Source organism: Peromyscus leucopus, chromosome 2, assembly GCF_004664715.2.
Source record: "Peromyscus leucopus breed LL Stock chromosome 2, UCI_PerLeu_2.1, whole genome shotgun sequence".
NCBI classification, from domain to species: Eukaryota; Metazoa; Chordata; class Mammalia; order Rodentia; family Cricetidae; genus Peromyscus; species Peromyscus leucopus.
In genome coordinates this window covers 61125027-61145124 of record NC_051064.1, presented here as the reverse complement: position 1 = coordinate 61145124, position 20098 = coordinate 61125027, and the positions used below count along the sequence as shown (strand labels likewise).

Here is a 20098-nt window from a genome sequence, read left to right as displayed (position 1 = left end):
CCAAGAGCTTACACACTTTCCTGGAAGGAAAAAAGTTAACTGTCTGGAACATTCCGTTATATGAATGTAGAGGCAACCTCCAAAATGAAGAGTTCATGACTTCAGCAGCCAGAATCTTAGACACCAAGAGTATCCTAATTAGGGCTTAAAATAACTTTTTTTTTTTTTTTTTTTTTTTTTGAGACAGGGTTTCTCTGTGTAGCTTTGCGCCTTTCCTGGATCTTGCTCTGTAGACCAGACTGGCCTGGAACTCAGAGAGATCTGTCTGGCTCTGCCTCCCGAGTGCTGGGATTAAAGGCATGCGCCACCACCACCCACCCCCCACCACCCCCCACCACCGCGCCCGGCTCTAAACTTTAAAAGGCTCTATAAATGTGAGCATTTCTGTCTTCCTGCTTCTCAGACACAGATAAGGGAATCTGGCATCGAGCACACAGGCAGAGTTCAGGAAGGGCTGGTGTTGGTGCTGAGAATCTACTTAGTCCACTGAGGGTGTTCAATGAAGTAACCTCCTCTCACACCACTCCCTTGTCCTCCCAGAGCTCAAAGATCCATAAATTAGGGAATTGAAAGGCTAAACGATTAGAAAATAAGACCTGACAACAGATGAAGGAATGGCAAATGTTTATTATGAAAAGGCATTCAGTCCAGACAAGATACTGGTGACTCCCTTGCATCTTGCCCTCAGGAACCATACCCCCGTGAGGGAGGTATGGCCGCGAGTACCATATTATATTATATTACCATGTAATGTTACCATTATTACATATGAGGTGGAACTTCACTCAGGCCAGACTGTGTGCCCTCAAGAACACACTCTCCTCCTGACCCTGGGGACAGCAGGAGGGAGAGAGGAAATGGTGGCCAGTCCTGAACCACGGACAGACAGGAGCCAACAGCTATAAAGGCAGTCATTCTCTGGCTAGCCTCAGACTCATCTAAGAGCAAAAAGGCCTCCATTTTCTCTCAAGTTCCAGGCCAAGGACTGACCTGTGGGAGCCACACAGGAATGTAAGCACCTTCACCCTCCTCACTGAAGGGTGTGCAGTAGCCAGGCTCAGTTAATTCCATCCTTCTGTGTCCCAGTTTTGTGTTCCAGAGCTGACTCCTTTGCCTCTGGCCATCCCCAGGGGTGGGAGGTAGGGAGGATGTGGGTGTGTAGTGTTTATATATACATACATATATAAAACTACTCAAATTACAAATGCGTATGTCTTAGCCTTAGTCTCCCATCCCTCTGCTTTCCGTACATGGGGCAGGTTCAATGATTCCTGTCATTTGGGGCAGGTGTCCTTGTGCCTGTTTGCCCGTCCCCTGGGCAGCACAGGCCCAGGAAGGTAGATGGCAGGAGTTCCTGCCTCCTGTTCTGCTCCCCAGGACAAAGCCAGGACAAAGCTCTCTTGCTGTAAAAGGCTTTGAGGTGGTTTTGTTTAATCTCACTGTCCACCATCCACTTCCTCCATGGAACAACACAATCAACCAGCTTGGTCTGTCTTGAAGCATTTTTCCTTCATGGAGACAAGGAAAACATCATGACGCCAGCCCATGTTTTCATTCTCACAGAGGCTTGACCTCTTAAGCCTCCAAGTCCTGAGCAATAAGGACATTTCTTTTGAAGAGTAGTCCCAAAAGCTCACTAGAAACTCCATTTGGATTTACCTGAGATCATGAACTTCATTTTGAGTTCACGTTTCTAAACCTGAATTTTCTTGGGCATGCTGGCTCACACCTATAATTCCAGTAGTCAGGAGATTGAGGTAGGAGGGTTGCTATGAGTTCAAGTTCAGCCTGGGCTACAGAGTGATCCTAGTACAAACAAACAATTTTTCAATCACCGGACTTAAAACATCTAACCCTGATATGGCTTCTAAGTGATCCTAAGAAAAGAACACCAGACTTGCACCCTGCTCCCCAAGACCATGTGTAAAAACACAAAGCCACACAGAAAGGAGGGGCCACAGTGTGATATTGTCCAGTCAATGTCTCTTGGCTTCAGAAGGCTGCCACCTCCTGCAGTTCTAGCCCTCGGCTGTGGTCCACTCTTAGTAAGTGAACTCCTCTGTAGAAACTTGCACATAACAAGGAGGTGATGTCACCAACAGCCAGGGAGGTCAAGGGTCCTGATCCATCCAGAGACAAGGTGAAAAGGCAAGCTGGAGAAGGAAGGAGAACAAGTCCTATGCTTAATGATGGAAACATCTCTGAGGAAGGCATCATTAGACAGTGTGGTCGCTCTGTGACATCCTGGAGTGTGCTTGTGCACACATAGATATAGTACATCCCACTACCACACTTCTCAGCTCCTGGATGTGCTCTGTTATTCACTGAAACATCATTAGACAGTATGGGACTGTATACATCATGAGGACAAGAAGCTGAGCATGTCCTGTACCATCTAAGCCACGAGAGGCTTCCACCTCTCAACAAGGTCCAGTGCACCTGACTGTGAGAACCTGGGTCACAGGATGGAGGCTGCCAAGCAGTATTCCAGACAACTGGGGTCATATCTGAAGGGTAGAGAACAAGACAGGCTGAGTCGGGGAAAGAGACAGGGACAGGGATCTGGGCTGCCAGAGAGTGTGTGCTGCAGGCCAGGCTTGGGCTTTGTTGCTTTTTTGTTTGGTTGGAGTTTTTTTGGGTTTTTTGTTTGTTTGTTTGTTTGTTTTGTTTTTTTTCCCCTGAGACAGGGTTTCTCTGTGTAACCTTGGCCATCCTGGAAGACCAGGTTGGCTTCGAACTCACAGAGATCTGCTTGCGTCTGCCTCCTGAGAGTTGGGATTATTTTAACTGGGCCACCCCTCCAGCTACATCTCTGAGGCAACTTTTCTAGGAATGCCAGGAGCTCATGCAGGGCAGTGGTGCCATCTGTTCAGGTCAATGCTCCCCACTTTGAGGCATGTGTCATTACATCGGAAGCATCCACTTCCCCTCGCCCACAGATATCACACCTGGGCAGTGGGGAATCCAGCTCCAGGGGAGGGGATGGCAGGCCTGTCTTCACTATTTAGGTTTGGCTTATGGCCACAGCTGTTTACAGAGTGACATTAGAGAGGCCCACCTCTTTTCTCTGGAAGGTGGTTCTCTCTCCCTGAGGGGAACTGAGTTGTTGGCGAGTGACTATGAGAAGCTTCTGAAGTTCTCTAAATTAACACTTTCCTGTCTCTAGCCAAATCCCATGTCCAGAGTAAAACAGCACACCAGCAGTGCTGTGAATCCAACGCTTATTCACAGCACTCGGCAATCTCCATGGGATAAATGTCCCACCACGACTGAATTCATGTCAGAGGCATCAAAAGTTCAGACCATGGCTCACAAAATCCCCAGGTGTCTACCATTTGACTTGTATGGCTGTACATGTAGAAGACTCTGGGAAGCCATGGTCCACAAGACATGGATTTCCTGGGGTAGTAAGGGGCCTTGACCTCACTGAGATCTCAAACACAGCTTCAGAGTCCCAACACGGGGAGCCTTTCTGACTCTGTTCTCATTTTATCACAGTCCCAGCAAGAGCTGAGGTTCTAACTGTATCTTTGAAATAAGAACTCAAAAGCAGCATTCTTTTTCCCCTTTCCAGACATTCCGAGCATCACAAGTTCAAATCTGGTGGGGAACTTCAGACAAGAATTCAGAAAGAATACATGAGCCAAACATGTTCTCTTGGAGTCTTAGGATTAGCTCTGGACATTATGGTATGTGGGAAGCACAGTGCTGGCTTAGAGCCAGAGGTTGAACAGAAAGACATGGGTACTTTGATGCTTCACCTCTTAACTACAAAGGGACTATTCAGTGGCAGGACACAGTGGCTTTGCATATGGTGAGCAATGGGATAAGTCTCCAGGCTGCACTCAGCTTTGAGAAAAACTGAGAGCAGGCTGCTTACCTCCAGTATCTTGGTTCCAAATCTTCACCGTGGAGTCATGTGCTGAGGTAGCAATCATAGGCATCAAGGACATGGATTTTGGTAGAAAGACACAAGAGGCAACTGTCTGGAAATGCCCCTTATATTCACACATTCTGTTTCTTGTCTGCCTTAGGTCCCACAACTGCAAAGAAATGACAGCAGCCAGCTCACTCATATAGATGTTCATATGTCTCTAATACCTATCCTCCCATTCCCCATGACCTATTGATCCCTTCCATTCATGGATTCAGAAAGCCAGATAAGGACATGAAGTCCTTATCTCATCCATCATTACCCAACCTCGCAACCATCCAGCAACTACTGTAGCATCAACTATGTCTCAAACAACACTAGCTGTGGCTGTGGAGGAAGGACGCTGCTTTTCCATGACGAGAGAAGTAAGAGCTCACAGTGCTGTGGGATGATGGGACAGTACGGGGTGCCTTGTTCTCCGTGACAACTCGGAGAGCTGCCTCCTGGCATCTGTGTGTCCCATGGGGACCATACAGTAAGGAGCACCTTCTCATGTGTGCATACAGCAGATGATACTCGGAGCTGATGCCTAGTGCCTCTGACAAGGAAGCGACAGTCCCACCTGTCCTGCGTCTACTGACACAGGTCACATCACACCTGGAAGGTACCATTCAGAGATGAGAGAAAACTGAATGGTGTCCAAATACTGGGTAGGGTCACAGGAGATCCTGTGATTCATCAGCTCTGACAAGAGATGCTACATCTAAAGCTTGTAACACCCTATTCTACCCCTTCTAAGAGTATGTACTGAGTAAGAGACTCCAACTTGCCGGGCCTCCATTCCCTCAACTGTAAAATAGGCATTGAAACAGCTTGTCTTAGGGATTAAATGAAATGAAACCATGCATGCTTAGCTCAATACCTGACATGGCATACACATCTGATAACTCGGAAATACAAATCTGATAACTTTGGAAACTAGATGATTCTTTTGTTCTGTTTTGTTTTTTTCGAGACAGGGTTTCTCTGTGTAGCTTTGTGCCTTTCCTGGAACTCACTATGTAGCCCAGGCTGGCCTCGAACTCACAGAGATCCACCTGGCTCTGCCCCCCGAGTGCTGGGATTAAGGGTGTGTGCCACCACCTCCTGGCTAGATGATTTTTTTAACTGACAACCTGCAATTATGAATCTAGGGACTTTGGAGGGGCCTAAAGAGTGTATCCTGAAATTACCGCAAGGAAGGTGTAGAGCTGGATAAGGGGTGTGTGTCGGGGGAGCCTGGACCAGTTTCGGAGCTCCACAGTTCCCCTAATGAGCTGCGCTTCCTTTGGCATGGCCACATATACAAAGGGCATATATATGGCCCTTCCAGCAGTCCCTCCCTGTCTAGGCTCCACCAGGAGCAAGGACCTTAGCAGGCTGCTCTGTTCTGCCCTTCTCTACTTGAATCCCGTCCTGTTCTCTTGTCTATTACCAATTCAGACAGACCCAGCTTAACAGATTTCTTAAAGGAAGCCTCCGGAGTGCACAGGGTGATTGACAGTTTGCACTTGAAGCAGGCCAGTGCTGCTGCAGAGCCTATCTGTGGAGCCCGGTGAGGGGAGTGAGACCAGAGCAGCCTGCTCATCAATATGGCCTCTTACTGTGGCTTCACAGCCTTCGCCCTCAAAGCCGCTGCTGCAGGAGATACACGTGCGTCCGTCCACGCTGACTTCACAGTGGGTCTGGATGTGCTGCTTTGGGGGAAACACATGAGCCATCTGAAGCCCCCGACTATCCCATAATCTGCAAGGAAGCAGAAGCAGAAAGCGACTTTGTAGTAAACGGGACTAAAACACATGCATGATAGCTCACGAACAGGGAAAGATTGACTCTTTGAGGCCAGTCAGAACAGAATGTCCCAATCTAACAAACTCTAAAGCTGACAGGAAGTAACCAAATCAACGCCATCTTGATTCTTTGTTTTGAAATCAAGTCATATGGATTTTTTAAAAAAATTACACTCATTTATTGGGGGAGGGGCTGCACAAGCCACAGCATCTGTGTGGGTCCCGAGACTGAACTAAGGCTGTCAGCCTTGGTAGGAGGCACCTTTATCAGCTGAGTCACCTCACCACACTTTCACGGAGGCTTTAGAACACACATATTTTTTTGTTTGTTTTTAGAGACAGGGTTTCCCTGTGTAACTCTGGCTGTCCTAGACTCAGTCTTAGACTAGAACTCAGGGATTTGCCTGCCTCTGCCTCCTGAGTGCTGAGATAAAGGCGTGTGCCAACACCCCGACTAGAATGCACATCTTTGGTTGGTTGGTTGGTTGGTTTTTGTTTTTTGAGACAGGAGTTTTCTGTGTATCCCTGGTTGTCCTGGAACTCAGAGATGCACCTGCCTCTGCCTTCTGAGTGCTGGAATCAAACACGTTCACCACCACTGCCCAGCTGGAACACACATCTTAACTGTACACGTTATCCTGATCCTTTACGGCACTGCTTTCAACGGACCAGGGGCTATTTTTGTGCCTATAATTGAAATTGTTCCAAAGATACTTTGCTGCTGTTTTGAAGCAGGTCTTGCTACATAGTCCAGGCTGCCATGCTCCTCGGCCTCCTGAGTGCTCAGACTGCAGTCCAGACCCTTTGCTACAGCTAACAGATCCTTACCAGAGTGTCATCACCATTCAGAACCAGATCCGGGCTGAGGCTGCCCATGCCGGCCTTGGCCTTGGAGTCCAGTGGAGAGTTCTGCAGAACCTCTGATCTCCCTGTTTCCCCTCTCATTCCTCCCATTTTAGAGTAAAAATCTTTTTGGAGAGCCAGAATTTTGAGGCATGCTCCACAGTTTGTGAGTTCCTGACTTTATCTGAACCCCTTGATGTAGAGTCTGACCCTTGTTCCCAGGGGGCTCTGGCTGAGGGCTAGGTGCCTGGAAACTCCAAGAATCACGCAGGGCATGATGGCAGCAGGGCCAGGCTGCCTGACGGGGTGGGTGAGCAGTGAGGCCGAGGTGATCTGGACAGTCACACACTGGAACCAGCAAGGGCAGCTGCTTCAAACCACTCAGAGCAGGACCTTAGCCTGACTCCATCCTGTGCCTTCCCTCTGTCCGCATAAGCTCCAGGTCAGAGAGTCCCCAGTGGCAGCTAGGAGTGAAGGGCAAGAGCTCTAGGAAGGGCCCAGCAGCACGGAGAAGCAGGATGGAAGCAGAGGCATGTAAGCAGAGGAGCCACAGACCTTCACCAGAAACACTCCACAGCGGCTCAGTAGCCCACCTGATGGTCTTATCCTCGGAGGACTGGAGAACATAGGACTCTCTGGGGACCCAGCACAGATGGGTGACCTGGAGAAAGCAACCAACAAATCTCCACGTCAGGTCATTCCTCTGCTGAAATTCCGTTAGTTGGCCAGCCTCCCCCCACCTCCCCTCTCAAGGATTCTGAGCTCGTGAGCTTGGGTTAGCAGGGTCACCTTCTTTCTCACAGCTCCCCATCAGTCCTCCTTCACCTGTATCTCCACGGTGCTCAGGGGCAAAGGCACTGGCAGGCCGGCCTGGTGGTTAATCTTGACGACCTGAACCCCAGCCAGAAGAGCAGCCCCTGTGCTAAGCGGAGTCCCCCGAACTCTGCTGTAATACCTCAGGGGTTCCTAAGAGTAACAGTAGTCCTGGCCTTGCAGCCCTGGTGAACAGGCATGAAACAGGTTCCAAAACAACCCAGGGTAGATGTGTGCTTTTCTCAGCACAGAATCCTCTGGAATATGGAGGGCACAGGTAAGCACATCCTACCATCTGCAGCGGACTTCCAAACTAGAACAGGAGACAACTAAAGTCTGAGGAACATCTGCCCTGTGCCAAGCACAATGACAGCTGTTTTATAGTCTATTTTATCTCATTTAGTCACCCGAAGAATCTTGCCTAATGACATAACTTCCATTTTATAAATGGAGATATTCAGAATCTGAGATTACAGCACTCACAATAGTAAGGGATGGATCTGTGGCTTGAAAGCAGGCCTGGGAGTGGAAATTAGAGGCAGTGTTTGCTTAGCATGTACAAGGCTTAGGGTTCAATCCCCAGCATGGGAAAAAGAAAAAGAAAAACCCCACACAAACACAAGTGTGGAAGCCAGGTGTGACAGAGCCCCAAGGCTGTGCAAAGTCTACAGCAGTCAGCTGTCACAGAGTGAGCTACATTGAGCAAGGGGCACACTGATCTCTCTGCATGATGCCGTATTCAGAGGGGCAAGCGGCCATCTTATAGCACACTCTGTACACATAAATTGTGGGTTCCTGCAAGACAGGACACCATGTCTTTGTTACATTTCTATTCCTAGCAGTGTCTGGCCGGTCCAAATCATGCTAACAGTATGCGCTGAAGAAATGAATGAGGATACCACTCTCTTCTCCTCCTTCCTCCCTTCTCTTTACTCCCAGCTGCCACCTCTCAACTGAACCCAAGCCCCCCACCCCGATGCTAACTACACTCTATCTACGATGAGCTATGGCCCCCGGCAGGCTCCCCTCACTCTGTGCTGCTTCCCACCATCCTGCTCTACACCACGTCTGAATATGTACCAGGTTCCTGGAGACAGACGCTCTCTCCACACACTGTCCAGTACCTACATCCCACAGAAGCAGGCTGTTGTCCCGAGAGCCGGTGCACAGCTGTGATGAGTCTTGAAAAACAACGGAGAGAAGACACAGTGGCTGAGAGCTGGGATGTGGACAAGGGTTCTGGGAACGCACCCAAGAGCTGGCAGGAGATCTGCTCCACTTTACCTGGACTCACAGCCAAGCCAGTGACCACCATGGCATGGCCACACAGTTGCTCTCTGGGCTCGGAAGAGCCCTGCAGGTCCCACATTATGACTGTCTTGTCTCGAGAGGCGCTGAAAAACTGGCTTGATTTGGGAATACAGGCTATCTGCTCACAGGACAAATAAAAACAGAAGTAGCACGGGTGTGCATATTAGACAGGACTTCAGAATGGCTCATGGCTTTGTCTACTCCTCCCCCCACACACTCTTTTAACCTGTTTTCCTTTTTCTTTCTTTCTTTTTTTGCTTTTTGGTTTTTTGAGACAGGGCTTCTCTGTGTAGCTCTGGCTGTCCTGGAGCTCACTCTGTAGACCAGGTTAATTTGTTTTTCTTAAGAAAAAAAAAGATTTATTTTTAATTCTCTCTCTCTGTCTCTGTCTCTGTGTCTCTGTCTCTCTCTGTCTCTCTCTCTCTCTGTGTGTGCATGTGTGTTACAGAAATGACCACTTTAACCATTTTAAGTATACAGCTCAGTGACAGCAAATATATTCACATAGTTGTACAGACTTCAACAATCTCCAATGGAAGCCAAAAGAGGATGTTGTATTCCCTGGGACTTGAGTTACATGTGATTCTAAGCATTATGTGGGTGCTGGGGAATGAACCTAGTTCTTCTGAAACAGCAGCCAGTGCTCTTAACTGCGGAGCCATCTCTCCAGCCCTTTTGTTCTTTATAAGACTGAATAAGCTTGGTGGTAGTGCACGTCTTTAATCCCAGCACTCAGGAGACAGAGGCAGGCGGATCTTTGTGAGTTTGAGATCAACCTGGTCTACAGATTGAGTTCCCCACACCTCTGCCCGGTATTTGGTTAATTCCATTGTTTGGAATTATTCACTCTGCTCTTCCTGGCATCAAAGGAAGCCTTTGCATTTTTCCTTCAGACTAAATATACAAGCCCTCCAAGCCAGGCAGTGGTGGAGCACGCCTTTAATCCAGCACTTGGGAGGCAGAGCCAGGCGGATGGATCTCTGTGAGTTAGAGCGAGATCCAGGACAGGCACCAAAACTACATGGAGAAACCCTGTCTCGAAAGACCAAAAAAAAAAAAAAAAAAACCATCAAACAAACAAAAACCAAGGCCTCCAAGAGCTATAGCTATTGAATTTCTTTATTCACTCCTCAATTCCCTTCAGAATAAGCATCTGACAGTTACCTTAGTGATTTCCCGCTCGTGTCCTCTGAACCTTTTCACCACGTGTCCAGTTCTCCAGTTATAGGCCACAGCGGTCTGCAGAGAAAAGGGATTACAGGTGTCACCACCACGCTGGCGCCTGAGAAGGACCTTGAAGCATTTCCTTGCTGAGTGTCTACAGTCCGCTGCTACAGAAGGGAGCAAGTACTGGATGGCCCCAGTCACTGCTGCATCTGACCTATCAGTTCCCTAGTCTTCAAAACAGAGTAACAGTCCTTGCCCTGCTTACTTCTCAGAGGTGTGAGAAAGGGTCACGTAAATAATACAGTTTCTTAGATCTAAAGTAATATAGACATTAAGACAAGACATTGTTGCCAGGCCGTGGTGGTGCACACTTTTAATCCCAGCACTTAGGAGGCAGAGGCAGGTGGATCTCTGTGAGTTTGAGGCCAGTCTGGTCTACATGGTGAGTTCCAGTATACACACAGAGAAACCCTGTTTTGAAAAACAAAACAAAAGAGAGAGAGAGAAATCACATTACTAATTAAGTATTGATACTCAAGTGTATCTTGATTTGAAGCCATGGCATCCAAAGTAAATACATCTTACAAATTTGAAATACAGTTTGCAAATGAAATTTATGATTCTGAAAGTCTATTAGAAATAAGGAATATTATTAGCATTCCCTCCAGTGTATTGTTTGTATTGTTGCTGCAGTTACCAGCAGTGACTGTCAAGACAGCTGTTAATGTAAGGACAGAAAGCAGTTCAGTCCAGGGTGACGGCAAGAGGAAAGACCGAAATATAAAAGGGCAGTGTACACCAGCATGAATCTGGGAAAATAAAACATAAAGCAACCAGAAAATTCTTTTTGCTGACTCGAGGGTCTGAGTATTACTGTTAAGAATGAGGTGGGTGGAATATTAACATCCCCATCTATAAAAGCATGTAGGTGGCCTGGTGAGGTTCTCATTGGAGCCTCATGACTGTCTTAGGACACAGGTGTTTCTGTTTACCCGTGTATCAGACTGAGACACCAAAGCTCAGAAAATGTAGACTTGCCTACAGTAACAGGAAGTGATAGAGCCGGGGCTCAAACTCCAGCCTCAAACTTTGAGCCAGGCTGCTGCAGTGCAGAAACGCAGTGTTCGACTCTGGGGACATCTTCCCCTTCCTGCAGTGGGCCGGTTTCCTCACCTTGTCTTTTCCTCCAAAGACACAAAGGTCTGAGTTCAGAGCAGCAACCACAGAGACGGTATCCATGTGAGCGGGGCTGTACTCTTGGGAGGCTTTAGTCTGGACTCTCTCTTCTATAAGTCCATCAGGCCTGCAAGAGAGAGGATGGAAAATGAGGCTCTCTGCCTGGGACTGGACAGGGGAGCAGGGGGCAGAAGAACGTGGACAATGATAGCAATTCAGGCCAGGCAGAGGCAGAAAAGAGACCCACTGTCTGTCTGGGAAATGCCCAGAAATAAATGGTGCTGTTTATTTGGGAAACACCCAGGGTTATTGAAATCTGATGAAGGGGAATTCTGAGGCGGGCAAGGAGTCTTTGCTCTCATTAGAGGTGACTCCAAAGATGCAGGGCCCCCCAGAGTGTGCAGTGCAGGCACTAGCTGGTGAGGTGACCATTCCTCACCTAAAACAGTACATACACCAAACCAAGCGGAAGGCAAGATCACCAACACTCCCCTTGTCTCCTTAGGAGAGAACTGTGAAGGAGCGTATAGAACTGGGGACCCCAAGATGCCATCTACCTGTATTTGTAAGTGCTGTGTCTGAGTTTGCTCTGCAGTTTCCCCATCACAGCCCAGATCCAACAGAAGACCCGAGGAAGAGCTGGTTTCAGTTGGCAGCCTAGTGACAGCATCCCTTGCAGTCACGGGAGGTGTGGTCCCTGTGGAATGGAGAGAGCACACACGCGGAATTTCATTAGGTCCAACATTAGTGGTGCGATTAGGCTGATTCTTTCCTTCCTCCTTCCTTCCTTCTTTTCTTTCTTTCTGTGTGTGTGTGTGTGTGTGTGTGTGTGTGTGTGTGTGTGTGTGTGTGTGTGGTGCATGTTGTTGTTTTTAAGAGATTAACCATGTACATTGGATTCTTTTCCTTCTGTTGCTTCATTCTCTTGGGCCTGGACCTGCAGCTGTCAATACAGGTTCAGCAGATAAACAAGTCAAAACCAATGTTCAAAAATACTAAGACTTATGATTATTATTATTATTATTATTTTGGTTTTTTTAAGACAGGGTTTCTCCGTTTTGGTGTCTGTCCTAGATCTTGCTCTGTAGACCAGGCTGGCCTCGAACTCACAGAGATCAGCCTGGCTCTGCCTCCCAAGTGCTGGGATTAAAGGCGTGCGCCACTGCCACCCGGCCTACTAAGAATTATTTTATGTGTGCATGTTTGTGTGTATGTATGTTCATGTGTGCAGGTACATGTGCACATGTATGGAAATGTATGTGGAGGCCAGAGCATGACACCCCAAACTTAGGCGTCATTCCTCAGGAGATATCTACTTTGCTTTTTGAGACAGGGTCTCTCACTGAGATGTGGGGCTAATTAGGCTAGGCTGGCTGGACAGTGTGCCTCAGAGACCTGCCTACATCCACCTCCCCAGTGCTGAGACTACATGCAAGCGCCACCATACCCAGCTTTCTATTGTAGGTGCTATGTATTGAACTTGGGTCCTCAAGCACTTACCCAAGCTATTTCCCCAGCCCAGCAATTATTTTTAAACTAATTTAAATATTACATACTATGAATATTTATGAACAATACATAATGTCCTATTAATATGTATAATTTTGTTCTTATGAACTGGTTAAAGAGATAAATAAAATTTTTTTCTAAAAATACTAAATCAGGCCTGGATATGTGATTTAGTGGTAAATAGAAAGCTTGTCTAGCATGCATAGGCCTGGATTTGATCCCCAGTAACGCCATGCTAAGCAAAAAAAAAAAAAAAAAAAAAAAAAAAGCAGCCAGACACACGAAGCTGCATGACACACACTCCCACTCACATGACATACCCAGTTTGAAAATCTACAGTTAACAGTAAGCAGATCGTTGGTTAGTGGCTGCTAGGAGCTGAGCCGAGGTGGAGAGTGGAGGTGTGTGTGTGACTGCTTACTAAGGACACAGTTTCCTTAGTAAGGGAGTGGAGTGATAAAAATGTCACACAACTAGATAGTGGGTGACCACTACACAATACCATCTATGTATAAAATGTCACAATGGTAAATTTTATGTTACATACACTCTACCACAATAAATTAAATACTACATGCATGTAATTGAGAATAAAATAGAATCTGTATTAGCAAAGCTTCTTCTTTGGCAATTAAAAAGTCATTATTTTCTCTCTGTGTATGTGTGTGTGCTGTAAGTATAGAGATCAGAGGACAATTCTGGGATCACTTCTCTCCTTCCACCCTCACGTGGGGCCTGGGATTGAACTCAGGTCGCCAGGCTTACGCAGCAGCAAGTGTCTTTACCTGCTGAGTCATCCACCAACCCTGGAAAAGCTTAAGAGCCCGTAACGTTTCTTACTTGTTATCTTTAGTCATTTCTCTGCATCGATTCTCTAATGCAGCACACTAACATCGTGAGTTTATTGTGCAACAACAGTTCTCAAAGCAAGGACACTGGGGACATGTCTGAGCCTCTCAGGAGCCCCAAGGCCTCCCTTCCCCTTCATCTCAGTGCAAGGCCTGCTTTTCTTTCTATACAGTTATTGCAATATACCACGATAGACAGAATGAAAAAGCAGGTATGAGAAACCAATTGTCTTCTCTTTAAACCACACATTAAAGAGACTTAAAAAAAAAGACTCAGTACTACTTTTTCCAACTAATATTTTTTGGAAAGTTTATTTTTAATAAATCATGCTATTTACATAGCCTTGGCTGGCCTAGAACTTACAAACTCACAGAAATCTACCTGCCTCTGACACTGGGTTTAAAGCCATGTATACCTGGCCCACAATAGGCTTTTGTTTTTTTGTTTTTTTTTACAGACAGGGTCTCATACTCTGGTCCAGAGTTTACTGTGTAGCCCAGGCTGGCCTTGAATATGCAATCCTCCTGCCTCTGCTTCCCAAGTGCTGTTAATTCGGTCAGGCACTACCACACTGTGCTTGCAAGAGCTTTATTACTTTCAATTTTAAATAGGAACTATTTTTTAAACTTCTCAGCTTTATTGTAATATAGAAAATAGTGAGCAAGACTCTAAACCTAGTAAAAAACTACATAAATGAAAGGTCTCTGGGATCCTCAGTAATTTTTAAGCATGAAAAGGAATTCTGAGATCCTGAGGCCAAAGTGTTTGAGAACAACTGCCCTAGACATTACATCATGTTAGCATTGGATGTTATATAATAATAATAATAATAATAATAATAATAATAATAATAATAATAATGGCTGGAGAGCTGGCTCAGAGGTTAAGAGCACTGGCTGTTCTTCCAGAAGTCCTGAGTTCAATTCCCAGCAACCACATGGTGGCTCACAACCATCTGTAATGAAATCTGGTACCCTCTTCTGGTCTGCAGGGATACATGCAGACATTACACTGTAGAATAAATAAATAAATAAATAAATAAATAAATAAATAAATAAATAAATAAATAAATCTTTTTTAAAAAAGAAGAATATTTTTTTCAGATTTACTTATATTTGTCTTCATCTGCTTACAAGGCTAGAACTAAGAAGAAAGAGTGAGTTATGAATGAAAGCAAAAGAAAGAGTGAGTTATGAATGAAAGCATGCTCATGTTAGGACTGCAGGTGTAGCAGCATGGGTGGCAGCAGGTGGGTGGCAGCAGGTGGGTGGCAGCAGGTGGGTGGCAGCAGGTGGGTGGCAGTAGGTGGCAGAGTGCTTGCCTGGCTATCACGAGGCTAGTCTAGCACGATCAAACATGGGTTGATCCCCAGTACTGCAAAAAAAGAAATAAAAGGAAAAATAACAGGGATGTCCATCTCCTGTCTTCACTAACTCAGGGAATAGCGCCTGAGCATGTGATGTTCCTGCATGAGTTGCTGGTGCTACAAAGAACAGGAGAGAAGTCTGAAGAGGTGTCCAGCACCAACGTTTTTCGGAATTGGACCAGGAGCCAATCTTAGCTACCCTGGGTCCTGTGTCCTTCAAACCAGCTATTCCCTGACACGCTGAAGAGCCAAGGGAATTAAAAGGGGAAATGAGAGGGGCCAGTCCTCATTTCTTCCAAGTTTCTGCTTAAAGAAGTTCTGAAGGACTCATGTGTCACAGACACAAACATCCCAGCTCCAGGAAGAACTGTGCACGGAGAGAAAAACAACCAAGAACTGCCAGATACAGACTCCTCTTCACACCACTGCCACTAAAAACGGACTTTCCCAGAATTCCTCCTACTGCTGAGGAACTGCATGAGCTGGCATCCTGGAAAGAAGAGATGTACAGCTCAGAGGCACAATGCAGTGCCAAGGATGCAGTGTGTGCCACTAGAGGTCTGGGATCTGGCCCCAGCTCCGCCTCATCTCACTCATTGCTCACCGTGTCCTTGAGGGGCACCAGCCCCGGCCGCTCCTGCATCAGCCCCCTGCACCAGCCCCGGCCGCTCCTGAATCAGCCCCCTGCGCCAGCCCCAGCTCCTGCATCAGCCTTCCTATCTACTGTAGCAGCACACTACTAAATGACTATGTGTTCCATGAGGACTCTTTTGTACCCCAAATGGCTTGTACAGTATGACAAAAATACTTGTTGCAAATTTTAACCTGCAGTCTCTTCCAATTCAAACATTCTAGGGTGTTCTGGGATAGGCCACAAGATGTATTAAAGGGGAAGACTCTAGGACGGCATCCGGGAAACCTGTGATACGTACTGTTTATAGACACACAGAGTTGCAGAGTTGCCTGTCTGCCAGCCTGACCCATGTCCAACACTGTCATCAAACTGCTGACGGGTGCTGCCTGTAGATCTAGGTCACTGGAAACCATGGAGGCTATACATGTATTTAAAACCAACTGGATTCTTATCGGGTATCCTCACTGAGGAGACAGTCTAGGGAAGGGTAACTTGGCACTACTTACCCCCAAGGCAACGGGATCTCCCTGATGAGCTGCTGTATTTGGTGATCTATATAGTTCATTCAGCCTCTGGAAACTAGTCAGCCAGCCACTTCCTAATCTCTGTAATTAACGAAAGGACGCTCAAGTTAATCTCCCTCTGTCTAAGCATATGTTTGCACCGAAGAGATTTACAACGCAAGTGTAAATAGGGATCTTGTTTAATTGAAAAGATTATTGGTGTAGTCTTTCCTCATTAGGAAATAGCACACAAATTTCCAAGAGTATATAAGCCTCATATTTCCATCAATAGGGTAGAGTATAGTATGATGCTAACTACACATTTGGTTTTTTGTTTTGAGATAGGGTTTCATGTAGCCCAGGCTGGCCTCAAACTCACAGTGTAGCCAAGGATGACCTTGAATTTCTGGTTCTCCTGCCTCTCTCTACCTCCTGAGTGCTAAGATACAGACACTTGCCCCTGTGCATGGCTTTTCAATGCTGGGGTTGGAACCCAGAGCCTCACACATGCCAAGCAAGCACTTTACCAACCAAGGTACATCCCAGACACTGAGTATCAGCTTCTGGATGTGCAAAATAGAAACCGAACTGTATCATTAAGCATTTGAGTTTTGCTGACAGTATAGTTCTTCAGTCCACCAAAAATCTTCAGAGTAAATTGTTTACTTCATATTTCACTATTTTTGTGGAAAAGGTAACTTTTCTGTTTTGAATAAGTATGAATCATAGAGCTTTTAAAAATTACCCCTTATTTAAAGATCTAGAAATTGCAGAAAGATTATTTGTGCAAAATTATAACTTGGCAGCCCTCTTGAGTTTGAGCCTAGAATTTCCACCCCAAACATCTATTCAGAAACAGCAATTTTAACTGCTTTATTTCCTCTCTATTTAAAGGGTTCGGATAAACTCTTACTGATTAACAGTCTAGCAATTCTGAGAGTTTACACTAAGCACAGCACAGAATAGTCAAGTGTTGTTGCTTTTTTACTCTTTTGGGGGGCCCCCATCCAGTTCCCAAATAAATCACACACAGAGGCTTATTATTTCTTATAAATTGCCAGCTTTAGCTTGGCTTGTTTCTAGCCCAGCTTTTCTTAACTTAAAATTATCCTGTCTATCTTTTGCCTCTGGGCTTTTCCTGTTCCCTTCTGTCAATCTTACTCTTATAACATGGTTTGCTGTGTAGTTGGGTGGCTGACCCTTTTAGAGTCTTCCTCCTTCTCTGGCTACTTCTTTTTTTCTCCCGGATTTCTCCTTCTATTTATTCTCTCTGATGCCAGCCCCGCCTATCCTTTCTCCTGCCTTGCTATTGGCCGTTTAGTTCTTTATTAGACCATCAGGTGTTTTAGACAGGCAAAGTAAGATTGCTCACAGTATACCCATAATAAACATATCTCATACACACAGACAGCATATATAGATGGATTTATGAGTCTGGAGGGTGTTAAGCCAAGTCATTTATATCACCTAACTAGAGTGACATGACAATCAGGCTAAAAATTATGTTATACACTAAGGCAATTTAAATTTTTGAGAACAAAAATATACATACTTGGTGGATAATATTCATCATATATAGACTAACCTATTGCTTATATTATAAACATAAAGCGAGGTGTGCACATGCTTTAATCAGCACTCGAGCAGAGGCAGGAGGATCTCTGTGAGTTCAAGCAGCTGGTCTCCAAGCGAGTTCAGAAAGACAAAGCTACACAGAGAAACCCTGTCTTGAAAAACAAAATAAATAAATAAATAAATAAAAATTAAAAAAAAAAAACATGTAACAGACTTGAGAGGGAGGATAATGTCTTGCTCGTTTCTGCATCTGTGCTTCCAGCCTAGTACGGGAGAATGGGTTTGAGGCATTTATCTGCTGAATGAGGGAATGGCATACTAAAATGAAGAGTCAGATTAGCCAGAAGCTTTTTTTAAGGGCACAACATAACACCCTCTGGTTTGGGTCTGGGTTCCTTTTTTTTTTTTTTTTTTTTAAAGAAACAATATCTTGCTATATTGTCCAAGCTGGCTTCCAATCCCAAACCCTCCTGCCTTGCAGGCTTGTGTGACCAGACCTCCAAATAACGGTCTTTTTAAACTGCATAACAAGACTGTCCAACAGATCTCTGAAGGCACCTTGCACTGCTTCAACACCCACAGGCTGGAAGGACCCGGGAAGGTCTTTAAAGGACATCATGGCTCTGGATGTCCATCTTGGTTTCTGGTGGAAGCAGATCTACATCTGAACCCTGGACCTATCTCTGCCCAAATCTGCTGTCAAAAGGCCCAGGGGTCATGTTAAATAGGGCTCAGAACTAAATTCTCTTTAGTTCTACAGTGCAAAACTCCCTTATAGCCTTTAAGACAACCGGGCTCCATAGGGTTGATTTGTCACAGGGGCAGAGCTGAGGGAACTGAATATTATTTCCCTGGACTCCTCTGACTCTGTAGAGACAAAAACACAAAAAAGACTCAAAACAAACCAAATTGTTATATGTTAACATCAGACTCTGACTACTTGGAGCCTGGCCCTAGTGACTTGAGATGCCTTACACAAACATTTAGTCTGACTCCTAGTTACTACCTAAATAACCAAGACACATGGTGATGTAAATTTTACTACTTAACAAGGTAGTGAGAGGTCCTCCTACTTCTTTATCTGAGCATAGCTGTTTTATATAAAAACTATTCCCTCTCAGGGGGTTATTCTCTCTCTGAGAATCTACCCACTAGACCTGTCTTTTCTTGCAACATATTTTTTTCAATAGATCTTTGTGTTTATGCTGGCCTTGTTAATACGTCTACCATTGAGACTTCCGTTCGTCATCATTGTTCCCAGCACGACACTAGTCATGTAAATGACTTTTTCTATCCTCCACTCTCTTCCCGAATCTCTCTTTCACTTATGTATCTAACCTAGACTCTCTGAGACCAAGACATCCACATCAACGTTCAAAGAGTAACAAGACTACAGGAAGAGAAGCTTGTAGGTGGTCTGGTTTGACTCTCTCATGATAACGAAAAGGAAAAGGTTCAGACAGTAAGAGGATTTACAATCACTCAGTGCAAGATGAGAACGCCCGAGGCTGAGGACAAATCAGTGTGCGGTTCTTTGGTTTTGTTTTCTTTCTGGCTCTTCCGATTATAAATGCTCCTACCGCTGTCCATTATCCGAGCTTGTTTTTGATGTGCACGTACCCTGTGAGGATTCAGTCAAGATGGAAGCAGGGTGACACTGGTCCAACACAGACCCTCCCCAACCCTCTCCTCGCTTCGGGCCGGTCGGTGGCTGCCTCCGGGAACAGCGAGAGGGCTCCCACCTCCCCGACACTCCCCTCTCCCACCTCGGGCTCCATACCCACCGGCGGGCTGGCACCGAGGCCCGCAGGCACCAGAAGCTGGCATTCGCAGCTTCCATCGGCTCCCGCTCCTCCGCCCCTAGCAACCAGGCGCGCGTCGCTAGGGTGGGAGTACCGGTTAAACGCTCCCGGTGCCCACGGCAGCTTCGGAACAGAGGTTCCACCTGCCGGAAGTCTTCCAAGAGCCTAGCTGAGCGCGCCTATTTTTCTTTCCTAATTTAACCATATATGGATATTCTGCCCAGAGGAACCTTGTGCTGAACCACATTGCCTGAAAAATCTTTATCATCTAAAAAACGCAGTGATATCTCTGTCTTAGCCACAAAGGCGATTAATAAGTGTCATCTGTGTAATTATTATTCGCTGAGATAATTTATTTGAAGTTTCCCCGAAACAAACAGATTTTTTTTCCCTCTTCGGACGTTTCTCCCAACATCCACTCCATTCCTTTCATTCGGCGTGTGTGTGTGTGTGTGTGTGTGTGTGTGTGTGTGTGTGTGTGTGTGTGTGTGTGTGTGTTTATTAATTTTTTTTTAATATATAAAGAAATGAGTTTCAAAAATACGGAACATTAGCTGGGTGGTGGCAGAGGCAGGCGGATTTCTGAGTTCAGGGCCAGCCTCGTCTACATGGTGAGTTCCAGGACAGCCAGAGCTGTTATGCAGAGAAAAACAAAAAACAACAACAAAGCGAATATATATGTATGGAACATTTTTATTTTGCTTGCTGTCCTTGTACAAGATCCATGTTATTTTCTCTGTATCATTCCAATTAAAAGTATAGTTTGAGAATAACTTGCTTTATGTGTGTGAATGCTTTGCCTGCATGTATCTATGTACATCACTTGTGTGCCTGATGCCAGCTGAGG

The 20098-nt window shown here is 45.8% G+C and overlaps 2 protein-coding genes and 1 pseudogene across 2 annotated transcripts in view; 1 reads left to right on the top strand and 2 right to left on the bottom strand.

Moving 5' to 3' along the window:
- Nucleotides 1-607: 607 nt before the first annotated feature.
- On the bottom strand, nucleotides 608-19336 carry Wdr31 (WD repeat domain 31). Its single transcript, XM_028858037.2, has 11 exons — nucleotides 19234-19336; nucleotides 15878-15976; nucleotides 11571-11710; nucleotides 11011-11140; nucleotides 9835-9909; nucleotides 8644-8788; nucleotides 8440-8540; nucleotides 7140-7207; nucleotides 5518-5659; nucleotides 3881-4043; nucleotides 608-2153 (listed from the first exon to the last, which is right to left on the bottom strand). Exons 3-11 carry the CDS (start codon nucleotides 11681-11683, stop codon nucleotides 1993-1995), a joined length of 1098 nt encoding a protein of 365 aa, XP_028713870.1. The 5' UTR covers nucleotides 11684-11710; nucleotides 15878-15976; nucleotides 19234-19336; the 3' UTR covers nucleotides 608-1992.
- Nucleotides 18942-20098, top strand: part of Bspry (B-box and SPRY domain containing) — a 31564-nt gene continuing 30407 nt past the window's right edge. The window contains exons 1-2 of the mRNA XM_028858029.2: nucleotides 18942-18978; nucleotides 19121-19387. Coding sequence (XP_028713862.1) covers nucleotides 18942-18978; nucleotides 19121-19387 — 304 coding nt within the window. The remainder of the gene's footprint in view (nucleotides 18979-19120; nucleotides 19388-20098) is intronic.
- LOC114683733 lies at nucleotides 19926-20026 on the bottom strand (annotated as a pseudogene).

Bases quoted from the DNA above. Each gene is read 5' to 3' on its own strand.
- Wdr31 (XM_028858037.2), bottom strand. From the start codon at position 11,683: ATGCTGTCACTAGGCTGCCAACTGAAACCAGCTCTTCCTCGGGTCTTC. The intron at 8,789-9,834 runs GTAACTGTCAGA...TCCTGTGAGCAG, and splicing joins ACGAGCGGGAAATCACTAAG to ATAGCCTGTATTCCCAAATC. The intron at 8,541-8,643 runs GTAAAGTGGAGC...TTGTTTTTCAAG, and splicing joins TGGCTTGGCTGTGAGTCCAG to ACTCATCACAGCTGTGCACC.